We start from the raw sequence: 19693 nt of genomic DNA, 5'->3' as shown, positions 1-19693 counted from the left end.
TCCTCCTCCTCCTCCTCCTCCTCCTCCTCCTGCTCCTGCTCCCCCTCCTCCTCCTGCTCCTCCTCCTCTCTCTCGCTCCTCTTCAGCCCCGGCTCAGCCCCTGCCCCCCACTCCCAGGACTGGTCTGCTCCGTTGTCTTTTGATCTGTTCGAGAGGAGATTGAAACTAAAAATGAGAACAAAACAAAAAAAATTGTATGGCAGTTTTTACTTTTTATCGCTCGTTTTTAACTTCACAAATAAATGATAACAAAACCTGCTGTGTGTGCCGGGTGCGTCTGTCCTGCCGCCCCGTGTCTGTCCTGTCCGTGTGGAACAAGCCCGAGGGTGCCCGGCGCAGTGACAAGCTTTGTGTTGTGATTTTTTCAAAGAACAGAAACGTGAGAGTCGTCTCCTATTTCAGGCGCGTTGTGCTTTATTAACTCCCCCTGCCTTCTCTTCCTTTTTGTTTTTTTGATTAAATAAAGTGCTTTTTGTTTAAAAAAAAACCAACTCTGTGTTGGCTGCAGTTGTGTGGGGGGACCCGGGTTCGGTGGGGCTGGGGCCGGGCTCGGCCAGGGCGGCCTTCCTCCTCCCAGAAGCAGGGAGGCGCCCGCGAGGGTCCCTAGGGACCGGCGTTCCCATGGACACAGCCCTGCCTGGCCTTCGCCGGCACCCCTGGAGGCTCCGGATGGCCGGGTGCCCGCAGGTGGAAGTCAGGGTTCCCCTCCCGGGGGCCGGGCCGCCGCTGAGCGCGCGCGCCAGGGCCTCACCTCGCAGGGGGGCTCCCAGCCGCTCCCCGCTCACTGCAGGCTCTCGATGACAGAGCAGCACCGGGCGAAAATGCTCTCTGGCGCGTCTTCCGCCAAGATCTGGAAAACAGGGGGAGTCTGGCTGGAGGGGAGTGGGCGGGAGGTCCGGCCCGCCGCGGTCCCCGGGCAGCCCGGCGCGGGGCACCTACGTGCCGCAGCAGGTTCTTGTGCTGGTAGAAGCTGAGGACCGGCTCGCTGGAGGTGTAGTGAGTCTCCAGGCGCCGGCGGATGGCCGCCTCGCAGTCGTCCGCCCGGCCCTCCAGCTGCCCCCGCCGCAGCACGCGCCGCACCATGGTCTCCATGGAGCAGTCCAACACCATGACGACGCTGGGGGCCCGGCCCACCTAGGCACACACCAGGCCACAGTGAGCGGAGACCCTGGCCGCCCGGAGCGGCAGGTCATGGGCCTCCCTGGTGTATTCTGGTTGCGGTTCTTTGGTTTTATTTCATTTGAAAGGCAGAGTACTGAGAGAGAGCTTCCATCAGCTGGCTTACCCCCCAAATGGCTGCAAGTCTGAAGCCAGGAGCTTGCTCCGGGTCTCCCACGTGAGTGCAGGGGCCCAAGGACTTGAGCCGTCTTCCACTGCTTTCCCAGGTGCATTAGCAGGGAGCTGGATCAGAAGTGGAGCAGCCGGGACTCAAACCAGGCTTTACCCACTACGGCACAGCACTGGCTCTGGTATTGTTTTTTTATTTGGGGGCCAGCATTGTGGCGTAATGGATTAACGCCCCAGCCTGTAGCACTGGCATCCCATATAGGCACCGATTCACACTGCAACCATTTGGGGAGTGAACTAGCGGATGGAGGACCCTGTCTGTCTACTTCTCTCTAACTCGGTCTTTAAATAAATCTTTTTTTAAAAAAAGATTTGAGAGAAGAGAACTTCCACCCACTGGTTCATTCCCCCAAATGCCCACAACAACCAGGGCTGGGCCAAGCTGAAGCCAGGAGCTCCCTCCGGGTCTCCCACGTGGGTGCAGGGGCCCATCACTGCTGCCTCCCAGGGAGCGCACGCGCAGGGAGCTGGCGGCAGGAGGCAGAGCCAGGTGTGGCACCCAGGTACTTGACGAGGGGCCTGGGCAGCTTCTGCACTCCCAGGATTCTCGCTGGGATGGACCATGGCGCTAACCAGGACTGCCGCTTGCTGACGGATACAGAGCTAGGTGTCTTAGGGCATTCCAGTGAAGCGTTTTTGTTTTGTTTTGTTTTGTTTTCACTTGAAAGGCAAAGGGGGGGGGGGGACATGGCTCTTCCATCTTCCGGTTCAGGCCCCCCCAGCCCTGGGAGGCAGCACTGATGGCTCGGGTTCTGGGGTGCCTGCTGGGGAGTGACCCAGCAGATGGAAGATCTGTCTTTCAGTCTTTCTTTCAAATAAAGGAAACAAAACGAAAAGCAAGCTATTCTTTAGAGAGAGAGAAAAAAAAAAAAAACTCCCAGCAACCTCCTCAAGTCAACCTTTGTCCCGAGGGCACGCCCTCCCTGTGCCAGGACGCCGTGACCCACATTGGAGCCCCAGGCCTGCAGGATCTCCCCTCCCCCACAGGGAAGGGAAGCCCTCCATTCCCTGTCTATAAAACAGGGGTGCTGGCATCCCGGAAACACCGCGGCCACATCCAGCCTGGGTCTCCAAGTGGCCTTCCCTGCTGGTCTGGGGCACCCTGTGCACGGGGGGGTGGAGGGTTTCCTGGGGCGCGTCTTCAGGCCACACCCACTGCCCCCTCCCCAGGAACACACCAGACATGTCTGAGCCAGCCAGGGTCCCACGTAGGGCTCCCGGCATGCGTCCACCTGCGCATCTGCACAGTCCCTGGGGCTGGGCCCACCACCCACGGCAAACCCAGATGCCAGTCACAGACATCTAGAAAGTTCTCCACTTGCACTGAGAAGAAAAAAATTTTAGGCTTATTTTATTTGAAAGGCAAAGTTGCAGCGAGAGAGACAAATTTTCCAGCTGTTGGTTCACTCCCCAAAGGGTCGTAACAGCCGGGGGTGGGAGCTCCATCCGGGTCTCCCACATGGGTGCAGGGCCCCAAGCACTCGGGCCATCCTCCACTGCTTTCCCAGGCCAATAGCAGGGAGCTGGATCAGAAGAGGAGCAGCCGGGACTCGAAGCGGCACCCGTACGGGATGCTGGCGCTGCAGGTGACGGCCTGACCCGTTGAGCCACAGTGCCAGCCCCGAATCCGCTCTTGTAATGCACAGCCCTGTTGATGGCCGTGTGGGTACACGAGAAAGGCGTGCCACTCGCACTCGGGCGACAGCCACCACGCAGCAGGATCCTACGTGGCAGGCGACGCGCAGCCTCTGCGCTGGAGCGGGCACTGGGTGACCACGGGCAGGCGCGTCTGCCCGCTGATGGCTGCACAGCGCTCGGATTCCTATGGGGGAGCTGGCGCTGCCTGCGTTTCCCTCCTGCCCCTGGGAAAGCTCCCCGGTCCTCTCGTGTGAAATCAGGGTGTAGACAGTGCCAGCTCGTGGAACGTTCTGGAAGACAACAGCGCTGGGCTTGGTCAAGGCTCGGGAAGCCTTCGCGAGCTGCCGTTGCCATGGGGACGTGCAGGCGCCACGGTGCCAAGTCAGTCGGTTTTCCAAGAGAAGCCGGGTGTTGGAATGGCGGCCAGGAAGGTGAGAAAGCAAACCCGAGCCGCCGGGCAGCCCACGCGGGGCCCGAGGGGCGGAGCTGGCTCTGCTGGGGGATCCGCGGTGGGGCACCTGCATTTGGGGGAGGTACTGGCTGGGCAGGCACAGAGATCAGTCCGCCAGCTCGCTCCCCTGAGACAGCTGGGGCTGGACCAGGTCCGAGCGGGGTGCCAGGAACCCAATCCAGGCCTCCCAGCTGGGAGGGCCGCGTGCTGTGCCCGGGAAGGCAGCAGGAGGTGGCCCAAGTCACGTTGGCCACTGCCACCTCCTTGGGGACCCAGGTGTCACGTGTGAGGAAATGCACACCTCACGCACCCGCACTTGTGTGTTACAAGAGCTGACGTTCTTTGTCCAAGTGGAGAACTTTCTAGATGTCTGTGACCGGCATCTGGGTTTGCCGTGGGTGGTGGGCCCAGCCCCAGGGACTGTGCAGATGCGCAGGTGGACGCATGCCGGGAGCCCTAAGTGGGACCCTGGCTGGCTCAGGCATGTCTGGTGTGTTCCTGGGGAGGGGGCAGTGGGTGTGGCCTGAAGACGCGCCCCCAGGAAACCCCCCGTGCACAGGGAGTGCGCAGTTGTTCCCTCGTGGCGCCTGTTCGACCTGGGTCCTCCGCACACCGCGGGTGGGTCTTTGCAGATCATCACTGAAATCCACCTGAGCCTCCCCAAGTGCGCATGCGCAGGAAGCTGGGTCGGAAGTGGAGGAGGCGGGACTGGAACGCAGGCTGCTGTCCCAAATGCCCACCCCTCTGGAGGGGTCCGAACCGGGGCCCCACGAGTTCCAGGGCAGCCGGACCGACAGCCGGCCGTGCAGTTTCTGTCTCCCTCTTAACCATTTCCGGACGGAACTGGGGTGGTCCCCCACCCACGCCCCCGGCCCTCCGCTCAAGGTCTGGGAGGCGGTGCTTCGGAAGGTCCTCATTGACTGACAGGTGGAAATGGAGGAATTCTCGCTCCTCCTCCTCCTCTCAGCTCGGCACCGCCCCGCTCTGTTCTTCCGGAGTGTGACTCTGTTTGCCCTGACCCGCGTGTTGTGTGTCGCTCCGGGGAATGACTCCCACGTGGGTGGCAGGACCCCAGCACTGCAGCCGTCATCGGCTGCCCCCCAGGGAGCCGGTTGGAAGCTCAGAAGGGCTGAGACTCAAACCAGGCCCTCTGATACGGCACGTGGGTGCCCCAGGCGGCACCACACCATCCGGATACCAACATCTTCAGGGAGCTTTGTGGCGAAGTGGGTGAAGCCACTGGGACACAGGCCTCCCATATCGTGGGCCAGTTCCAGTCCGGCTTCCCATGCAGCCGACAAGGCACCTGGGAAAGCAGTGGGTGCGGGCCTGAGTGCTGGGGCCCTGCCACCCACGTGGGAGCTCCTGGCTCCTGGCTTGGGCCTGGCCCAGCCCTGGCTGGTGCGGCCGTTTGGGGAGTGAACCGGCAGATGGAAGACCTCTCCTCTCTGTCACTCTTTCAAATACATTAAAAAAAAAAAAAAAAAAAAAAAAACCAGACAGCAGGGCTTGTGGCTGTCTTGGGGACTCTGGGTACCCAGCTCCAAGGACAAGGCCTGTTCCCCACAAGTGCCTGGGTGGCTCCAAGATGCCCCCACCCCACCATCACCCCGCATACACCAAGGTCCATGATGCCCAAGTCCCTTCCATAAAATGGCGTAGTCTGGGCTGCCGTGGTGGCACAGCGGGTTAAACCGCCACCTGCGATGCTGGCGTCCCATATGGGTGCTGGTTCCAGTCCTGGCTGCTCCACTTTCTTTCCTTCTTTCTTTTTTTAAGATTTATTTATTTTATTTGAAAGGCAGAGAGAAAGAGAGGTCTTCCATCCACTGGTTCATTCCCCAGATGGCCGCAACGGCCGAAGCTGCACCAATCCGAAGCCAGGAGCTTCTTCCAGGTCTCCCACATGGGTGCAGGGTCCCCAGCACTTGGTCCATCGTCCACTGCTTTCCCAGGCCACAGCAGAGAGCTGGACCGGAAGTGGAGCAGCCGGGACTCAAACCGGTGCCCATGTGGGATGCAGGCACTGGTTTACCCGCTGTGCCACAGCACCAGCCCTGATGCTCTGGGTCTGATCCAGCCCCAGGTAGTGGGCCTGGCAAGGCAGCAGAGGATGGTACAGGTGCTTGAGCCCCTGTCACCCATGTGGGGGACCCAAACGGAGTTGTGGCTCCTGGCTTCTGCCTTGGCCCCGCCCCCGTGGATGGAAGATGTCTTTTCTTTCTCTCCCTCCCCCCCCCATGATTTGCCTTTCAAATGAATAAGCAATCTTTAAAAAAAAAAAAAATGGGCGCAGTGGGTAAAGCCACCGCCTGCAGTGCCAGCATCCCATGTGGGCGCCAGTTCGAGTCCCGGCTGCTCCATTTCTGATTGTGCTCTCCGCTATGTCCTGGGAGAGCAGTGGACGATGGCCCAAGTCCTTGGGCCCCTGCACCCGCGTGGGAGACCTGGAAGAAGCACCTGGCTCCTGGCTCTGGATTGGTGCAACTGGGGAGTGGGCCAGCGGATGGAAGACCCCCCCCCTCTCTGACTTTCAAATAAAACTGGTGTATTCTTTGTGGAAAACCTGTGCCCATCCTCCCACGTGCTTGAAATCATCACTAGGTGACTTATAGAACCTTCCACGGTATACATGCCATGGAAACAGTTACCACTTGGTATTGTTTAGGGAGGGATAGTCCGGGGGGGGGAAACAGAAGCCTGGATGTATTCTGTTCAGATGCAAATTTTTAAAAAGTATTTTTGATCTGTGGCCGAGTGAATCCACCACGGGCCCCGGGACGATGCTGAGCCCACCTGCTTGGTGAGCAAAGGGGAGCCCCCAGGTGCCAGGAGCTACCTGGGAAGGCAGCGGCAGGCCTTCTCTGCCCCAGAGGGACCCCTGCTCCTCACTGGGTTCTAGGAGGTCCCAACTGGAACCGCCCGCTCCCCTCCGTCCGGAGCCAGCCTCCCCCAGGCTGGGGCGGTGGGGAGGGGCGGCCTCGGGCTCCCGCACATGCGCAATGCCGCGCTTCCCGCCACTCGCCACTCACGATGCGCTCAAACTCCTTGGCCTGCTGCAGCTCCCGGGGGAAGCCGTCGATGAGGAAGCCCCGGCTCTCCGGGTGGGACAGCATGTTGCCGTTGACCATGTCCAGGACGATGCCCTGGGAAGGAAGGGGGTGGGGTCAGTCGCTCCCCGGACCCAGCACCCTGGGGGTCCCCAATGCCAGTTCCCGGCTCGGTGCAGACCCCCCGGTGAGGACCTGGAGGTGACAGCCTCGCCCTGTGCCCCGCTGCCTGAAGTGTTTGGGAGCAGGGCCCTGCCACGCGCGCCTGGTGGCTGTCCCCCAGGTGCCAGGTAGCCTCCCTCCACCAGGGGGGTCACAGGGTAAGCCTCCCTTTTGCTGCTGAAGAAGCAACCTCAAACGGGGCAGGGCGCAGGGGGCGGGCATTGTGGCACAGTAGGTTAAACCTCCCCCTGCGATGCCAGCATCCCACCGGGGCACCAGTTCAAGGCCCCGCTCCTCCACTTCCAATCCAGCTCCCTGCTAGTGCAACTGGGAGGGCAGCGGAAGACGGCCCGAGTGCCCGGGCCCCCTGCACCTCCGCGGGAGACCTGGCTCTGGGCTTTGGCCTGGCCTAAGTCTGACGATGGTGGATATTTGGGGGGTGAATAAGTGGATGGAAGTTCTCTCCCGCTTGCTCTCTCTTTCCCTGTCTTTCCTTCTCACTCTAACTCTGGGATGCACACCTCACTGTACTATTTGATTTGACCTTCAGGTGCCAGGCTCCCTGCTAAGAACTTCCTAGGAATGACGTCACCCAGCCCTCATGACGACCTTTTGGTGAGTTCCCCATTTTCCAGTTGGGGGCACGGAGGCAGTGATGGCCAGGCTGGGCGCCACGGGGCCTTCCCGGGAACCCCTCCCTGACACCTGCCTCCGCCCCCCGCGGCCGCCCGCGAGCGCTCACCGTGGGCACCAGGAGCCCCTGTAGCAGCATCTCCCGGATCTGGCGGCCCCGCTGCGTGCGCCTTTGGGCCTCCTGGCGCAGCAGCTGGCCCAGCCCCACGTGGCAGAAGCCGTACTTGGTGGCCATGTTCCTGCACTGCGTTCCTTTGCCAGAACCCGGGCCGCCCACCACGAAGATAATCAGGGGAGACCTGAGACTGTCTGGGGTGCCCGAGGAGGGGAGGAAGGGGAGTGAATGCCGGCTGGGCGCCGAGGCGGCTGTGTCCCCGCACATGGTCCCTCTGGCCGCAGGGGGCATCTGGGGGTAGGGGTCCACGCCCGACGGGGTGGTCAGGTGTACTGCGGGCTGGCGCAGCTGTGGATCAGGACGTGGAGGTGAGCCGGCCCAGGCCCTCTGCACACAGCGCCCCCTAGGGGGCTTCCTGCACAACCCTGCTGTCCCATTTCACAGCTGAGAACACTGGGGCTCGGGGCTGCCTCCAGACTCCTCCCAGACCACCCAGGCCCCCTCCCAGCCCCAGTTCCTGGGAGGGGTCAGTCACAGCTCACCCGTCAGGTCTTCCCTAACCTCTGGGTGTTCTGCCCACCGCTTCCAACCCCACTCCTTGCTAATGCGCCCGGGGAAAGCGGTGGATGTGGCCAAGTACTTGGGTCTCTGCCATCTCCATGGGAGACCAGCCTGGGACAGTCTCGGCCGTAGGGGCCACTGGGGCAGTGAACCAGCAGGTGGAAGATCTCTGCCCCCCCATCTCATAAATGGAGGAGGAGCCGCCCACCCCATCGCTCCTGCGGCAGAAAACCCAACTGGTCACGGCTGCCCCCGGTTTTTCCTCTTCCCCAGCCGGCCTCTGGGCTCCAACGACTGCATATTCCGGTGTCGCCCAAACCCGTACCAGGATGACTCGGCACGGGTCCCGACACCCAGCAGCGGGCGCGGAAGAAAGCGATGCCCGAGGCCACCAGACACGGGGACACACCGTGCGCCTCCTGGTCTGCCTTCGCTTCCCTCTCTGCCCAGCTAACTCCTATGCACCCCTCAGGGCCCGGCTGACACCTCGGAGCCCGCTGCTTCGACAGAGCCACCGATGACAGTCCGGAGCCCAGGAGGAGCGCAAGTATTTCTCAACGAAGCGCCCCTGGCGGCGCGCATGCGCACTCGCGCTGCTGCGTGCCCGAGGGGTCGGGGGGGGTGACATTCGCACTTCCCCCCTGTCCCCCACGGCCTCCTTCCCTTCCTCCTAGTGAGCCAGCCACCCCCGCGACGTTACCCTTCTCCTCGGGCCTCAAGGGTCTGCCCATCTGGGGCAGCTTGGAATAGCACAGACCCATCACACCAACAGCCTGTGGGGGTGGTCGCGCCCCAGCCTCTGCCCAGGCCCCGGCCCCTCCCGACTCTGACCAACGTCACAAGGGACCCCCGCCCCAACCATTTTACGAGACGATGGGGTCACCTCCCCTCTTGCCCTAGGGGAGAGGGCCGAGGTGGGGCTGGACAGCCGCTCTGCCCGGAGGGGTGGGCCTCCGTTGCTATAGCGACTGGTACTCGCTTCCGGGGCGGGTCGGCGCATGCGCGGGAAAGCCAGCAAGACGGGATTTTTTTTAACCTCTTCACCCAGAGTTCCCTGCGGCCTTGCGTACTGACGTCACGGGAGAGGGCGTTCCCTCACGGCGTGAGCCAATCAATCGCGCTATATAAGCTCGCGCCGCCGCCGAGACGGCTCATTAGCCTCAGACTTGGCTGCCGGCCGTCGGCGCCCCCGCCCCAGCGAGGGCGAGTTGTCATCCAGGCGCCGCTCCCGAGTGGTCTCCGCCACTGCTCAGAGGTTCGGGCCGTCGCGGCGGATCGCGGACTCGCTTCGGCGGGCGCAGTTTCCCCCGGATCCTCGGGGAGACGGAAGTAGCCCGGCTCGGACCCTCCCGCAACCCCCGGCCCGTCCCAATGGCGTCCCTGGTGAGTACGAGAGAGGCGGGCGTGGGGGTCCCCGGCGGCGGCCGCTCAGCCCCCCGCCCCTCACCGTCGCCACTCCTCTGTCCGCAGGGCCCCGGCAGCCAGAATGTCACCGAATACGTCGTTCGCGTCCCCAAGTGAGTCCCTGGGCCCGCCGGCCGGCCTGTGAATGAATGAATGAGTGAATGAGTGAATGAGGAGTGAGTGCACGCATCGCCGGCCTCGCAGTCGGAACACATGGGGTCCCAGGCCCCCCGCATCCTGGCCGGCTTCAGAAAGTCCGTGGAAAAGGGAATGAGATCAGTTTCTTTTAATGCGAGAAAGTTTGAAAGTCGTGCCTATTTTTTCCCCTTCCTTGTAATATGCATTTTTTTAAAGATTTATTTATTTGTCTGAAAGGCAGAGTTCCGGGGGGGAGGGGGTGTCTTCCATCTTTGGTTTTCATTCCCCAAATGGCCGCAGCGGCTGGGGCTGGCCCCGGGGAAGCAGCCAGGAGCCGGGGACTCCAGGAGCCGGGAACTGGGTCAGAAGGGGGGCAGCCAGGACCCTCCCCGGCGGGCACCCATACTGGGTTGGGGGTGTTGGGGTGCAGGTGCAGCCCGACCTGCTGAGCCACACTGGCCAGGCTTTGCTTTCCAGGCCTCTGCCTTCCCCACCCCCAACTTCAGCGCCCGTTTTCCTCCTCCAGGAAGCTCCCCCTGCCTGTCCCCTTCCTCCCCAGGGCTGCGTGCAGGATTACCCCCTCCGATCGCCGGCTGTCTTTCTGCTCTTCTGTGTGAGATCTGGAGGGGGAGGCCAGCTCCCCCGACAGAGCGGGAGTCCCCAGCGTTGCCTAGCACGAAGCACTGAACCGAGGTGGGTTTGTCGAATGAATGAATGATCCAATCAGCAGTGCCTCTTATCCATTCCAGGAACACAACCAAAAAATACAACATCATGGCTTTCAATGCAGCCGACAAAGTCAACTTCGCTACTTGGAATCAGGTAAGACCTTGGTCTGGGGGGGCTGGGGGAGGCTCTTAGAGAGCCCGACCATGAACTTGGCGGTTGTAATAGTTGCTTAGCTGGAATGGGGACCCCTGAGCTCTCTCCAAGCTCTCTCCAAGCTGGGGCAGGCCAGGCTGCTGCAGGTGCCCGTGAGGTTTGGCAGGCCCCACGGGAGGCCTTGTCCTGTACACCCATGGGCCTTTGGGGCCTGGGGCTACCTGAGTTGGGGAGGAAGCGGGGCTGGGGGCTGCGCCCTATAGGTGGCCTCAGAGCTGCCACCGTCAGAGGCTCTGGGAGCCAGGAAAGGGCTGTCGGCTGGGGATTGGTGGCTGTTCTAGAAGGTTCTAGAAGCGGACGGTTCATGCGTTGTACATCGTGCGCTGTTCTGAGTGACAGGAGGAAGTCCCACTGGCCCAAGGAGCTGTGCTGTGTTCGCCGCCCACCCAGCCGCTGGCCGCCTCCTGGCCCTCTGGGTTATCCCCGCAGCCGTTGTGCTGTCTCGGGGCCACCCGTGGAGTCACCCGTGTTTTACTCGATAGCGATGGTGGATACTCGGATGTGGAGTGCGTCCTTTAAGTCAGGGTGGGCGTCTCCTCCCTGCCAGGGGCAGGGCTTGGGGACATCATTTGCAGGCCGCGCGATGATCGGCCTCACCGTTGGCCTGTTGTTCGTGATTGGGTTGCCTGTCCCGCCCACCTGCCTGCGGCTGCCCTGGCGCCTGGGCTGGACAGTCCCCGCCCACCGCCTGCTCAGAGGACAGATGGCCACGCTCACCGAACCTCTGTTATGATAAACTGTTACAGTTGTCCTAGTGTTAATAATATACCATCTACTTGAAGGAAGGCAGAGTGAGAGAGAGTGACTTTTTTATTTATTTATTTATTTTAAGATTTATTTATTTGAAAGGCAGAGCAGTATAGAGGGAGAGACAGAGAGAGATCTTCCGTCCCTTCCATCCGCTGGGTCACTCTCCAGTGGCTGCAGCAGCTGACGAGACCCACCCGGGCTGACACCAGGAGCCAGGATCTCCGACTGGTCTCCCGCGTGGGTGGCAGCGGCCCAAGGACTTGGGCCACCCCTGCTGCCTCCCAGGTGCACTAACGGGAAGCTGGATCAGAAGCAGTCGCTGTGACGTGACCGGTGCTGGGGTGGCAAGCAGCGGCGTGGCTTGCCCGCACGTTTGCCCTGAGGTGTTAGGGTGGCTTTGTCAGGACGTAGGCCCTTCAGCTCGCCGTCTCAGAGCCTCTGACCTGGGCCATCCGGGAAGCTGCGCTCCCCCACGCCCCGGGCATTCCGCCTCTTTCTCGCCCACTTCCTGGCTCCGACGGCTGCCCCCGCCCCCCAGTGTAGAGGAAGCGCACCCCCGGGTCCCCGTCGCACAGCAAGCTGTGGGAAGCACACCGTGAGTGTTCCCATCCTTGAAACTGTCTCCTGTCACCTGAGTGTGACTGACAGCTGACAGGATTGATGGCTCGGTGTGGAATTCCAGACCCGTAAGCTTGGAATCTGACGGCGTCGCCGCACCCCTCCTTCTGACTTCTGGGTGCTCTGCCATCCTTGATCCCTGGGGTCAGGGGTCAGGGGTCACCAGGTTTTCTTATAGCACCAGGTGGAGGCGGGCGGTGTGGCACACAGGTTAGGCGTCTCGGGGTCCCTACGTGTCACCCTGAGTCCCAGATCTAGTTCTGCCAAGGCTCCCAGTCCAGCTTCCTGCGAGTGCAGACCCTGGAGGCAGCAGTGGCGGCTCAGGTACCTGGGTCCCGGCCACCCACGTGGGAGGCCCGCATGCAGTTCTGGGCTCCTGGCTGCTTTGAGCCTTTGTGGAATGAACCAGTAGATGAAGCCCTCTCTACCCCTCCCTCCATCTCTCCAATACAAGGAAAATGAATAAAATTGACGACTTAGCCTATCCTGGCCTCCCTTGGAGCCTTTGGGCAGTTGGTGCCAGGACCCCACCACAGACCCCCAAAGCCATGGACACCCGAGTCCCTTCCGTAAAGGGCTTAGTGTTTCCCAGGAGCTGCACACCTTTCCCTGTGGACGCTGGCATCTCTAGGCGACTTACAGGCCCTAATGCGAATGCTGCTGTACCGTCAGATTGATTTCTTTATTTGAAAGGCAGAGTGACACACAGAGAGGTCTTCCAGCTTTGCCAAATGGCCGAAACAGCCAGAGCTGGGCCAGGCTGCAGCCAGGAGCCAGAGCTCCATCCGGGGCTCCCACGCAGGTGCAGAGCGCTTGGGCCACCTTCCACTGCTTTCCCAGGCCACAGCAGGGGGCTGATCGGAAGTGGACTCAAGTGTCGCCAGCGGCCGCCTGACCTGCTGGGGCCACAGCGATGGCCCCAGTTCTTTTTAATCATTAGAGATTTTTTTCCCTGTAACTAGTCTGGAAATAATCGCAGGTTTTCGAGAGCGGTAGCGGTAGACCACGACCGGGTTGCTGCGGTTCCCGGGGCACCAGCACCCTGCGGTCGACTGGCGCTGAGCACCCGCCGCTCAGCGTGGGGGAACTGCAGGGTGGGTGTTCCCGGCCCGGGGCCCAGCCCACCCGAGGCAGGCACCCCAGGAGCCGTCGCCTCCTGCTCCCCCAGGCGCGGCTGGAGCGGGACTTGAGCAACAAGAAGATCTACCAGGAGGAGGAGCTGCCGGAGTCGGGCGCGGGCAGCGAGTTCAAGCGCAAGCTGCGGGAGGAGGCGCGCCGGAAGAAGTACGGCATCGTGCTCAAGGAGTTCCGGCCCGAGGACCAGCCCTGGCTGCTGCGGGTCAACGGGAAGGCCGGCCGCAAGTGCGTGCGGGAGGGCGCGGGAGGGCGCGGGGCGGGCGGTGGGGCGCGGCGCTGCCCACGCGGGGCGCGCGGGAGGACACGGGGCCGCTTGTGCGTGCGGGAGGGCGCGGGGCGGGCGGTGGGGTGCCGCGTTGTCCACGCGGGGCGCGCGGGAGGACACAGGGAAGCTGGAGCGCAGCGCTGCCCACACGGAGGGGGGGGCGCGGGAGGTCATGGGGCCGCAAAGGGACAAGAAAACGGGTGTTCTTTAGGTGGAGCCAGGGGTCTGGCACCCGCTAATCAGTGACACCTGCAGATGCAGGGACCTGCCCTTCTGCCCTCCCACCCAGCCCTGTGCACTTAGTGGGTGCCCTCCCTGACCCTGCTTCCCACTGCTACCGTGTGGTCTCAGGGCACCTGTGTGACCGGCCCTGGAGGGGCAGAGGGGCAGGCTGAGGAAGGGGGAGCTGGTCGCTCAGGGAGGGGCTGTCAGGGTGTGCCGGGGCGGGCGGTGGGGTGCCGAGTTGTCCACGCGGGGCGTGCAGGAAGACATGGCGCCGCAAGTACGTGCGGGAGGGCGCCAGGTGGGCGGTGGGGCGTGACGCTGCCCACGCGGGGCGCGCGGGAGGACACGGGGGCGCTGGGGCATGGTACTGCCAGTGCGGGGTGTGCGGGAGAATGGAGGACACGGGGGCTCTGCCCGCGCGGGATTGTTCTCGGCACTGCACCGGAAGCCCTGAGCCCCCACGGCCTAGCAGAGCTGCACGGGAAGGGAGATGGCCGGGAGGCAGGTGCACAGGCCTTGGGGGGGCACCCCTGTTCTGACACCCACTTACCAGCCAGCCTCCAGCCAGCACTCCTGGATCCCCTGGGGGTCGGGGGGCTCACTGAGGCGGCCGCCTCCCCTCTACCCTGTCTTTTAAAGGTCCCCCACCTCCCACACGTGATCTTAGGGGACACATTTAACCCACATCCGGCGCAGCAGTGGGGAGTGGGGGTGCCAGCCTGGGGACCTGCCCTTCTCCCCTCCCACCCAGCCCTGTGCACTTAGTGGGTGCCCTCCCTGACCCTGCTTCCCACTGCTACCGTGTGGTCTCAGGGCACCTGTGTGACCGGCCCTGGAGGGGCAGAGGGGCAGGCTGAGGAAGGGGGAACTGGTCGCTCAGGGAGGGGCTGTCAGGGTGTGCCGGGACCTGGGCCCACAGGGCCCTGGGTGGCCGGAGCACACTCAGAGGCGTCCGGGCATGGGGGCGGGACTGGGAGGGTGGGGGCCAGCAGGCACCCCAGAGGAGATGGGGGATGCCGGTGGGGCCGGGTCTGGTGTCCTGGGCCGGGCAGTGACCGAGGCTCCCCGCAGGTTCAAGGGCATCAAGAAGGGTGGCGTGACGGAGAACACGTCCTACTACATCTTCACCCAGTGCCCCGACGGGGCCTTCGAGGCCTTCCCCGTGCACAACTGGTACAACTTCACGCCGCTGGCCCGGCACCGCACGCTCACGGCCGAGGAGGCCGAGGAGGAGTGGGAGAGGTGAGCGGGCCTGGCGGGCCTGGGCGGGCCAGGGTGCACAGCCACACGCATGACCCCGGCTGCAGGCCAGGCCCCGGGCTGGGAGCTGGGATGGGAGGGGGGGGATTGGGGGAGGGCTGACATCAGTCCACCCTCACACGGCTCGTAGTCCAGTGTGGGGCAGCACGGACAGAGCTGATACGCGCAGGGCCGGGGGTGGCCGGGCAGGGTGCTCCAACAGCACGTGCCCCACCCACCCCACCCCGTCTTCCCCAGGCCTGCAGGACCAGCCTGGGGGCTCCCCTCCAGCAGCTTCTGGGAGGGGCCTCTGAGGCCCTGGGGACGGTGGGCATAGTTAGGGGCACGTGGGCTGAGGGACATGGCATCAGGCCAGAGCCCAGAGCACTTTAAATGCCCATCTGAGGATGTGACTTTTTTTTGTAAGATTTACTTATTTGAAAGGGAGAATTAGAGAGGGAAAGACAGAGAGAGATCTTCCATCCTTTGGTTCTCTCCTCAAATGGCCCCAGTGGCTGGGGCTGGGCCAGGCCAAAGCCAGGAGCCAAGAACACCATCTCTGCCACCTGGGTGGCAGAGACCCAAGTCCTTGGGTCCTCTGCTGCCTTCCCAGGAGCATTTGCGGGCAGCTGGATCAGAGGTGGAGCAGCCGGGACTGGAACTGGAGCGTGTGTGTGGCCACAGGGCTGGGCCCCGCCTCCCTGGGGCCTCTGCGGTGACACAGGCCACAGATGCATCTGCAGGTGTCCCCGGCGCCCCCTACTCCATTTCCTGTCCCTGGATCTGACTGCCCCAGGGACCTCCCAGGAGTGCAGTCGGGGAGGTTTGACCTCGTGTCTCCCACTGCGCCCGTTTCAAGGTCCACCCACATGGTAGTGAGTGTCACGGCTTCTCTCTCACCCTGAACGAGTGCCCAAAGACGCAGGGCGGGGAAAGCACCCGCAGCCCCTGTGGGAGCGCCTGGCTCTGAGCCCTGGCCCTGGCTCCCGATGCCGGCTTCCGGCCAATGCACGCCCTGGGGAGCAGCGGCGAGGGCTTAGCAGGCTGGGAGCCACGTGGGAGACCTGCATTGAGTCCTGGGCTGCTGGCTTTGGCCGGGCTTCTTGCAGGCACCTGGGGAGTGACCCAGCGGGTGGCAGCTGTCTCGGCCTCTGAAATAAAGGGAAAGCTTTTTGTTAAAGGCTCCCGTTCATGATATACAAAGACAGACTGGGGGGGGGGGGGGCGCTGTGAGTGGACGCTGGGCTGGAGAGGGCTTCAGGGGTAAGGCAGCTCTCCCAGGCGGGGTCAGGGCGCCCCGAGTCCCTGGGGGCGCCCTCGTCACCCAGCAGCCCCTCTGCCCGCAGGAGGAACAAGGTGCTGAACCACTTCAGCATCATGCAGCAGCGGCGGCTCAAGGACCAGGACCAGGACGAGGGCGAGGGCGAGAAGGAGAAAGGCGGCCACAAGAAGGCCAGCGAGCTGCGCATCCACGACCTGGAGGACGACCTGGAGATGTCGTCGGACGACAGCGAGGCCAGCGGCGAGGAGGGTGCGGCTGGGGCGAGGGCTGAGTGGGTGCGGGCGCCCCCAGGAGAGCTTAGCGGTAGCTGGCTGTTGGCCCAGCCAGGGGCAGAACGCGTCCTCCTCCCAGGCTGGACCAGGCTGCAGCCAGGAACCTACCCAGTCACTTAGCAGGCAGTGAGGGCAGGGGCCGGAGCCCGGACTTGAGGCCAGGCAAGCGGACGTGAGATGCGGGCACTCTGGGCCCCGTGGCCGCCCCAGGGTTGGCCAGTTTGAATGAGCCTGGTGGACACCGGGCTCTGGGGGCCGTCCTACTCGTCAGCACGTGGGCCTGGTGCGTGTGCGGGTGTGTGCATCACAGGAAGGGGGCTTGGGTTGTGGGCCCGGCCTGGGCGGTCGCCAGGAGGCGGTGCGCTCCTAGCAGGCCCTCGTCGTCTGGAGGGTGGGTGCAGTGGCCCCCGTCAGCGCATCGTCAACCAGGAAGCCCAGGACGGCCCGTGGCCTGAGCCCTTCCTCCCCCGCCCCCGCCCCCGCAGGCAGCAGAGCCCCCAAGGCCAAGAAGAAGGGGCCGCTGACCAAGGCGGGCAGGAAGAAGAAGAAGAAGAAGGGCTCCGATGACGAGGCCTTCGAGGACAGCGACGACGGGGACTTCGAGGGCCAGGAGGTGGACTACATGTCCGACGGCTCCAGGTGAGCAGGGGAGGCCGGTGACCCCCGCAAGCCCCCACGCCGCTCGCAGACCCGCCCACTCACCCCTGCCGCCGTGTCTTGCAGCAGCTCCCAGGACGAGGCTGAGGGCAAGCCCAAAGTGCCGCAGCCGGAGGAAGGGCCCAAGGGTAGGCGGCGCCCGGGGTGGGGGCGGGAGGGGGGGCGCGCTGGGCGGCCCCCTGCTCACAGCCACCCCTCCCCCAGGGGTCGACGAGCAGAGCGAGAGCAGTGAGGAGAGTGAGGAGGAGAAGCCGCCCGAGGAGGACAGGGAGGAGGAGGAGGAGAAGAAAGCCCCCACCCCACAGGAGAAGAAGCGCCGGAAAGGTGGGGCCCTCCCAGGCCTCCCCCGTGCACGGAGGGGTGGGCGGGCGGGCGCGCGCGAGCAGGGGTCTCGGGTGCACGAAAGGTGGGGCCCCTCGCAGGCCGCCCCCGTGGGCTGTGGGGCGGGCGCCCGCAGGGGTCTCGCGTGTAGGACAGGTGGGGGCCATCCCAGGCCTCCCCCGTGCGCGGTGGGCGGGCGGGCGCGCAGGGGTCCCGCGCCGCTCTGGGCCTGACTCCCGACCACCGGCCCTGCAGACAGCAGCGACGAGTCGGACAGCTCCGAGGACAGCGACATCGACAGCGAGGCCTCCTCTGCCCTCTTCATGGCTGTAAGACGCAGGCGTGGCGGGGGCCGGGGTGGGCCGGGGCCGGGGCGTCCGTGAGCGTTCTCACACCCTGCCCCCGCCCCCGCAGAAGAAGAAGACCCCCCCCAAGAGGGAGCGGAAGCCGTCGGGAGGCAGCTCGCGCGGCAACAGCCGCCCCGGCACGCCCAGCACGGAGGGCGGCGGCGCCTCGTCCACGCTGCGGGCGGCGGCCAGCAAGCTGGAGCAAGGTGGGTACCGGGCCGCTCTGCCCGGCCCTGGGTCAGAACCCGCCGTCTCTGGGCCCGGGCCCCACCAGCCCGAGGCTCAGCCCCGACCCCGACCCCGATCCCATCCCACAGGGAAGCGGCCGAGCGAGACGCCGGCGGCCAAGCGCTTGCGGCTCGACGCGGGGCCCCAGAACCTGTCTGGAAAGTCGACCCCCCAGCCGTCCTCGGGGAAGTCCACGCCCAGCGGCGGGTACGTGGGCGAGCGGGGCGGGGGCGGGCAGGGGCGGGGCGGGGCGGGGCACGGGGACCCGCTCACAGGCCTGCCCGCCGCCCCGCAGCGACGTGCAGGTGACAGAGGACGCCGTGCGCCGCTACCTGACGCGGAAGCCCATGACCACCAAGGACTTGCTGAAGAAGTTCCAGACCAAGAAGACGGGGCTGAGCAGCGAGCAGACGGTGAACGTGCTGGCCCAGATCCTGAAGCGGCTCAACCCCGAGCGCAAGCTCATCAGCGACAAGATGCACTTCTCCCTCAAGGAGTGAGGCTGCAATAAACGCGCGCTGGCCTGGCGTGTCGTGTCGTGTCGTGTCGTGTCGTGTCGTCCCGCCGTGCCGGGGACAGCCTCCGTGCTGGGAGCCAGCCCGTCTCCACCCGCGCACCACCCCCATGACCCCTGAGCGCGTCCTTAGTGGAGCGAGTGGTGCTGACTCGGCGCTCTGTCGGCTGCTGTCTGTGCGGTCCGTCTCCCATGCTGCCCCGCGGGCGGGTGTGGGCACCTGCGCAATCTGAATGAAGTTCACAGGCGGGCAGACGGCCTTCGGGACTGTTGATTTATAATGAGATTTGTTTATTTGAAAGGCAGAGTTAGAGCTGCCGTCCGCTCGTTCGTCCCCCAAATGGCTGCAATGGCCGGGAGCCAGGAACGCCACCCGGGTCTCCCACATGGTGTGGGGACCCCACGTCCTCAGACCATCTGCTGCCTCCCCAGGCAGAGCGGTTGGATGCCGGCGCCCTGGCCACGCGGCCCCTGTGACGGGGCCTGGACAGGGCGCCAGGGTCGTCGGGGATGGCCTTGGCTCCCCGCAGCTGCCCAGGGAGCGCCGTCGCCGGACCCCTACCCCCTCTCGCTGCTGGCCTGGGCTTTTGAGCGCTTCTTTCTACCCAGGGAGCTCTCCGGGGTCCCGATTTTCTGCCCCTGTGGTGGTTTTCTCAGGCAGGCATCACCACGGGCTCTGGCCAGGGGGATGGGACGGTCAGAGCGCTGGGCTGATACCATGGCCGGAAACGGGATTTGGCTGCAGCCGCTGCTGCTGAGCCTGGTTCCCGGTGACCCGGCCCGGGTGGGGAACGCAGGTGGAAAAGTCCCTGCCCAGCGAATGCCGGAGATGCCAGGCTAATTCCCAGGAATGTCCCTGTCCCGCCAGGCCTCTGTGCGCTGCCAGGAAGCGGCTCTCGCTGGCCCTGCCACGTGGACCGCGGTGTGACCCCGTGGCTAGGAGCGGGAGCCTGGGTCCCAGCCCCAGGCCTGTTTCCCTTGTGTGCACCTGTCTCATTGGGGTACAGGACACGAGCCACCGTGGGGTGCGCCCTACGCAGGTCTCTGATCCTGACTGGCACCTGACAAGTGGCATTTCTTTTATTTGAACGTCGCTGAGGTTCTGTACTAAGATCCGCTGCGCTGTGGCGCGTGCCCCGGGATGGAGGTGGCCGCCGTCTCCCCGGTCATACAGCACAGCCAGCACCCCGGGAATCTCTTCTGGAGGTTGGCTTGGGTGGGGGTAGAGGGATGCGATTCCCAATCTACTGTTTACCGGTTTGAAAGGCACACACAAATGCCTCCAACAGCCAGGGTTGGCCCAGGACGGAATCAGGGCCTCCATCCGGGGCTCCCACGTTGGGGGCGGGGCCCAGGCACTTGAGCCCTCACTGCTGCCCCCCAAGGTGCGCATGCGCAGGGAGCTGGCGTTGGGAGGGGCGCCCAGACTCAAATCCAGCACTCTAGGTGGATGTGGC

At 64.2% G+C, this 19693-nt stretch overlaps 2 protein-coding genes and 1 long non-coding RNA gene across 7 annotated transcripts; 2 read left to right on the top strand and 1 right to left on the bottom strand.

Annotated features, from left to right (window-relative positions):
• Nucleotides 1-391: 391 nt before the first annotated feature.
• Nucleotides 392-8936, bottom strand: LOC138845621 (adenylate kinase isoenzyme 1). 4 transcript variants are annotated; one of them, XM_070058757.2, is made up of 5 exons: nucleotides 8817-8936; nucleotides 7391-7590; nucleotides 6469-6582; nucleotides 940-1134; nucleotides 392-850 (listed from the first exon to the last, which is right to left on the bottom strand). In XM_070058757.2, exons 2-5 carry the CDS (start codon nucleotides 7514-7516, stop codon nucleotides 782-784), a joined length of 504 nt encoding a protein of 167 aa, XP_069914858.1. In that variant the 5' UTR covers nucleotides 7517-7590; nucleotides 8817-8936; the 3' UTR covers nucleotides 392-781. The 4 variants fall into 4 exon arrangements, with proteins under 4 accessions (XP_069914858.1, XP_069914857.2, XP_089172333.1 ...); XM_070058756.2 differs by having other exon boundaries at nucleotides 8658-8864; XM_089316207.1 differs by lacking the exon at nucleotides 8817-8936 and having other exon boundaries at nucleotides 7391-7829.
• Nucleotides 3290-8567, top strand: LOC138845626 (uncharacterized). The gene is made up of 3 exons (XR_016223196.1): nucleotides 3290-3416; nucleotides 7199-7263; nucleotides 8430-8567. It is a non-coding gene; the product is annotated as an uncharacterized LOC138845626 (long non-coding RNA).
• Nucleotides 8937-9034: 98 nt separating the features above from the next.
• Nucleotides 9035-18249, top strand: GTF2F1 (general transcription factor IIF subunit 1). Of its 2 annotated transcripts, none has more exons than XM_070058749.2 (13): nucleotides 9035-9340; nucleotides 9428-9474; nucleotides 10249-10321; nucleotides 12918-13111; nucleotides 14448-14618; nucleotides 15962-16146; nucleotides 16655-16808; nucleotides 16896-16954; nucleotides 17031-17150; nucleotides 17403-17476; nucleotides 17562-17700; nucleotides 17812-17929; nucleotides 18018-18249. In XM_070058749.2, the coding sequence occupies exons 1-13, from the start codon at nucleotides 9329-9331 to the stop codon at nucleotides 18220-18222; spliced, it is 1551 nt and encodes a 516-aa protein (XP_069914850.1). In that variant the 5' UTR covers nucleotides 9035-9328; the 3' UTR covers nucleotides 18223-18249. The 2 variants fall into 2 exon arrangements, with proteins under 2 accessions (XP_069914850.1, XP_069914849.1); XM_070058748.2 differs by having other exon boundaries at nucleotides 16893-16954.
• The last annotated feature ends 1444 nt before the right edge of the window (nucleotides 18250-19693 follow it).

The sequence above is a fragment of the Oryctolagus cuniculus genome, chromosome 16 (genome assembly GCF_051225735.1).
Source record: "Oryctolagus cuniculus isolate XC-2025 breed Fujian yellow rabbit chromosome 16, ASM5122573v1, whole genome shotgun sequence".
NCBI classification, from domain to species: Eukaryota; Metazoa; Chordata; class Mammalia; order Lagomorpha; family Leporidae; genus Oryctolagus; species Oryctolagus cuniculus.
This window is presented reverse-complemented; position numbering and strand designations above follow the sequence as displayed.